The sequence below is a fragment of the Perissodus microlepis genome, chromosome 11, assembly GCF_051167445.1.
Source record: "Perissodus microlepis isolate ML-2025 ecotype Zambia chromosome 11, ASM5116744v1, whole genome shotgun sequence".
Classification (NCBI taxonomy): domain Eukaryota; kingdom Metazoa; phylum Chordata; class Actinopteri; order Cichliformes; family Cichlidae; genus Perissodus; species Perissodus microlepis.
The window spans coordinates 6,583,084-6,587,636 of NC_140471.1; the positions used below are offsets into that span (position 1 = coordinate 6,583,084).

Genomic DNA, 4,553 nt, shown 5'->3' on the forward strand with positions numbered 1-4,553 from the left:
AATGCCAATAGTCTCATTGAAAGGCTATTTAAAAACTATTATGCTTATATGGTAAAATAAACTAGAAAACATAAACAATCAAAGTTGCTTTAACTGGATTTAATGCGGCATCTTTGCGAGGACTGAAGCTGCTCTGAGAATGTCATAATAAAAAGGGATCAGAGGCTTTTGGATATAATTATTATAATAATCTTCAGACTGCAGCCTGACAGGAATTCTGAGTCACAGCCAAGATCACAGAGTGCTTTCTTTATATAAAAGGACAGTGTTCAATTACAAAGGTGGGACTAAATGCATTCAAATGCAATGGCAGAATACACAGACATCGGGCGAGCTGTGAGACTTTAAATTAAAGGTCACACAACTCGTCACAGACAAAGCACAAGATAAATGTTGTACGCTATATGATTCACACAGAATTGAACAGTCAAACAATGCATGTAGAATCTCTAACAGAAGAAGAATTTTAATAACATGCTTGTTTTTTACAGGTGAAAGCATCACGTAAACATCTGCACCAGACTCAAAGACAAGAAGACCACCAAACACAGCACTGCAATCCAACGTAAACCAGTTTGGCAATAATATCTGTAAGCTCTGAACAAACAGAATGAAAAAATCAATTGGCTGCCCCTCATGTGAACAGCAGAGAGGCTGATGTGGCCACAGCTGACTGAGGTGTACCGGAGCCAGCACTCCTCGATTTAAACCTGGACATATATGAGAAAGACACTTTGTTCCACGGGAGCTGCAGCGAGCTGCCTGTTTTCAGCGGCCCTGTGCGTGTTTTCTTAAACGTGACCTTTGCTCTTGCGATTACCCAGTGGAGGACAGCTGAAAACAACCCACGGCCTCCACCTGAGGTCAGACTAAACTCTTGCTGTAACACGTGGAGCAATTTTTGTTTCTTGGTCTTTTATATTTTTATTTTTTTGTTTCACTCAACAAAAATCAATTATATTTTAAGGTAACAATAGATGAACTTTTGTAATTATTTCCAAACTCAGAACCACTTTGCTTCTATCGTTTCTCATCTAGCATTAATGTTTCTTTACTGCAAACAAGCTGCATACTACTATTTTACTTTCTCACTAAAACATGATATATTGTCTAAGCTTAGCTTAAAAGGAAAACCTCAAATCTGACCTAACATGGTCATATTTCTTTAGTGAAAACTACTGCAACTAGTTATTATTCCAATTTTTAAAATGTATTTTTAATCTTTATAGCACTTCTACAAACCCAGTTACAAAGTCTTTCACCTCTTGGATAAATAGGTTATAGGTCAAAGGTTGTGACAGTCCTGATCCAATTAACCATAAACTAATGTTCATTCTTTGTAATAGTAACACAAAAGAAAGCCAGTTAAAAGCAACATTAATATTATGTCATTATGTAGCATGTGACATTATTATTTTATTTTTTATATATGTAAACCTGCTGCCTGTATTTTTGAAGCTTAGCTCCATTGTTTTGTTTGGCAGCTGTCCATAAATTTAGTCAGTAAGTCTCATACCATTAATTTGCGTTTTAAATTCAAATTTGTATCTATAAAAGACAATTGTTACTTTTTGTTGACTTTTTTTTTAGGTTTTCAGCAAATATTTTTGTCATGATTTCATGAAATTATTGATGACAAGAAAGTTGAAGGATATTGCAAAGTGTGTAAATCTAAATTTTGAGACCTTTATAGGACTCATTAAGTCACAGGTATCAGTTTAAACTTGATCTCTATGTTAAAAACAGGTCAGCAGGTAAAATGTTTTTGTAAATGTAAGAATGAAGGCAGTTTAAAATGTACTGCAAATATTCATATTTAAACCAATTCTTGAAACAATATTATTAAACTTAATAAACTTTCAATGCAAAATAGCCCCAAAGTAAACATCTGCCTTTAATCAGCATTTAATCCTGGACGACCACTGTCTTGACCAACAATGAACAGCTCTATATTGAACCAATCGCACTGTCCTGAGGTGGTGGTTCCCAACCCCGTCTTCTTCACCATCGGAGCAGTGAGCTTTGCTGAGAACTTCCTTGTTGTGGTAGCTGTCATACGGAACAGAAACCTCCACTCGCCAATGTACTGCTTCATCTGCAGCCTGGCAGCCTTCCACGCCATCGCCAGCCTGACCAAAACCTTGGAAAACCTCATGATTGTGTTTGCTGATGTGGGACACTTGAATAAGAAAGGCTCTTCTGAGACCACGCTGGACGATGTAATCGACTCCCTGCTGTGCATGTCTTTCTTGGGGTCCTTTTTCAGTATCCTGGCCATTGCCGTGGACCGGTATGTATGGAGCTCTTGGATATGGAAACATAAATATCTTATCTTAAAATGGTTTATTTTATAGTGTGGAGAACGGTTTTCATGGTGAGATGAAAATCTTCCACTCTAGGCTACTCATCCCCCAAAATCTCATTTTCTAAGGCATAACAATGCTTAGGGCTATTTGAAAACCCTTTTAAAGAAAGAACTGACTGTTACTTACAGGAACCCACAACCATGTTATATTTGCTATACAACGAATGATTTATTCTATTTGCTGCTAATCTAGATGTTCTAAATTGTTTCTGTATGGATCTGTGGCCCCGTAATGATTTATCCTCTGCTGATATTTACATAAGGAGAATTTAAAAAGCTTTCCACTGGGCTCTGACTCTTTGATGTACAGTTAAAGGCTTACTGCAGTGGCTTCCATCATGTCTACCCAAAAATCATGAATACTTTATTACTGCAATGATACCATTTCTCCACCTTTTAGGCAGCTATCCAAATTTTAAAATCAGTCATAGAAAAAGAGAATGCAACATATGCACATTTATTTATAGTTCTTTTATTTAAAAAAAGGGAACTCTGCTTACTTTCACTTATTTTTCAGTTATATCTACAGTCGAAATACTAAATGCTCATATGGAACACAGCCGTCTTCAGTAGTTTTCCAAGTAATCCTGTGAGCCAAAAGAAAGACTTGAATTTTTAAAATGCTTTTGGCTCTCTAAAAGAGAGCTGATATCCTTCATATATTCATCTCAGGATTTCACCTCTGGTTGTGAGAATAGAAGCGTCACTTGCCCCCCCCATTAAAACATTTTATTTATAAGAGGCAGCCAGTCACAAAAAGCTTAACTAGCAGTGGATTTAGGAGAGTATAATGAGCAAAATAAAATAATTTTGTCCACTTCTGGGCTGAACAACAAGCTAATGATAATGTTCATGACCATGTCCCTCATTTTTCGCACAATTGGTCACCCAATTAATGCTTATGCATTCAAATCTTAACTCTGTTTTGGGTTTCACCATCTCCTGAGAAAACAAAAAAACTTTTGACTCTTTACAAAGTGTGGATTAAATGCATTTAGGATTATTTTGTGGCACAAAGCTCCCTGCTAATGGTAATGCACAGCAGTATCATGTTAAGGCTCAGTTAATGTCTTAAATTTAGGCGACCGAGCTGAGTGAGGAAGCTGCAGTGAAGTTAAACGTAGTCACTCAATCCTTGACAGCCTGTGATAAGTTATGAGATAATGAAATGACTTGTTTCTCTTCCAGTTACATCACCATCTTCCATGCACTCCGATACCACAACATCATGACAATGCAGCGCACTGGGGCCATCTTGGGCATCATCTGGACTGTATGCGGGGGCTTGGGCGTGCTGATGATATTGTTCTTTGACTTCAAGCTCATCATGATCTGCTTCGTCATACTGTTTTTCATCTCCTTGGTGATTATCTGCTCCCTGTATGTCTACATGTTCATGCTGGCGCGCATCCATGCCAGAAAGATTGCAGCGTTACCGGTTGGTGGCAGGAACAATCATCACCAGCAGCGGTGGGGGAGCAACATGAGAGGGGCCCAGACCGTCACCATTCTGTTTGGGACGCTGGTGGTTTGCTGGTCGCCATTTTTTTTCCACCTCGTCATCATCATGGTGTGCCCCATGAACCCCTACTGCGAGTGTTACCGATCGCTGTTCCAGCTGCATGTGGCGCTGCTGACGAGCCACGCCCTCTTCGATCCGGCCATATACGCCTTCCGCATCGCCGAGCTCAGGCACACCTTGAGGAAGATGCTGCTTTGTTCTGATTGGAAGCTCTGCTCGTAGAGACACCTGATTGCTTATTTTATTTTAGTCTGTTTATCCAGTCAAATGTTAGCTTTTCATCAAAGTGTCCTTCGCTCAGTTGAATATTCAAATTTTAGAGTGAACTGTGAACTTTGTTGCCGCTAAGCAGCTGTTTCTCCAAAGGACATTCTTTAGAGACATTCTAACATCCTGTGTATTTGAATAGGCACTGTGGCACTGACTACTGTCCGTCGATCTCCTCTCTGTTTTGCTTGAATCCACTGTCTCCTCCTTTCTCCCAACACTTGGATGTTACCTACTTTCACACCAAGTGTCAATGCATTCCTGTTTGAAATGAACCTCCTGTGCTAACATCCCAACGCATCCATTTTAGAGAGCCTGTTACCAATGAACATGCATTTTTTTCTCAAACCTGAGTGACACGATGTCCACACAAATGTGAAAAATAAATTGACAACGCTC

The 4,553-nt window shown here is 39.0% G+C and overlaps 1 protein-coding gene across 1 annotated transcript; it reads left to right on the forward strand.

The window, feature by feature from the left end:
* Nucleotides 1–1,572: 1,572 nt before the first annotated feature.
* On the forward strand, nucleotides 1,573–4,277 carry mc2r (melanocortin 2 receptor). Its single transcript, XM_084943353.1, has 2 exons — nucleotides 1,573–2,290; nucleotides 3,554–4,277. The coding sequence occupies exons 1-2, from the start codon at nucleotides 1,938–1,940 to the stop codon at nucleotides 4,107–4,109; spliced, it is 909 nt and encodes a 302-aa protein (XP_084799479.1). The 5' UTR covers nucleotides 1,573–1,937; the 3' UTR covers nucleotides 4,110–4,277.
* The last annotated feature ends 276 nt before the right edge of the window (nucleotides 4,278–4,553 follow it).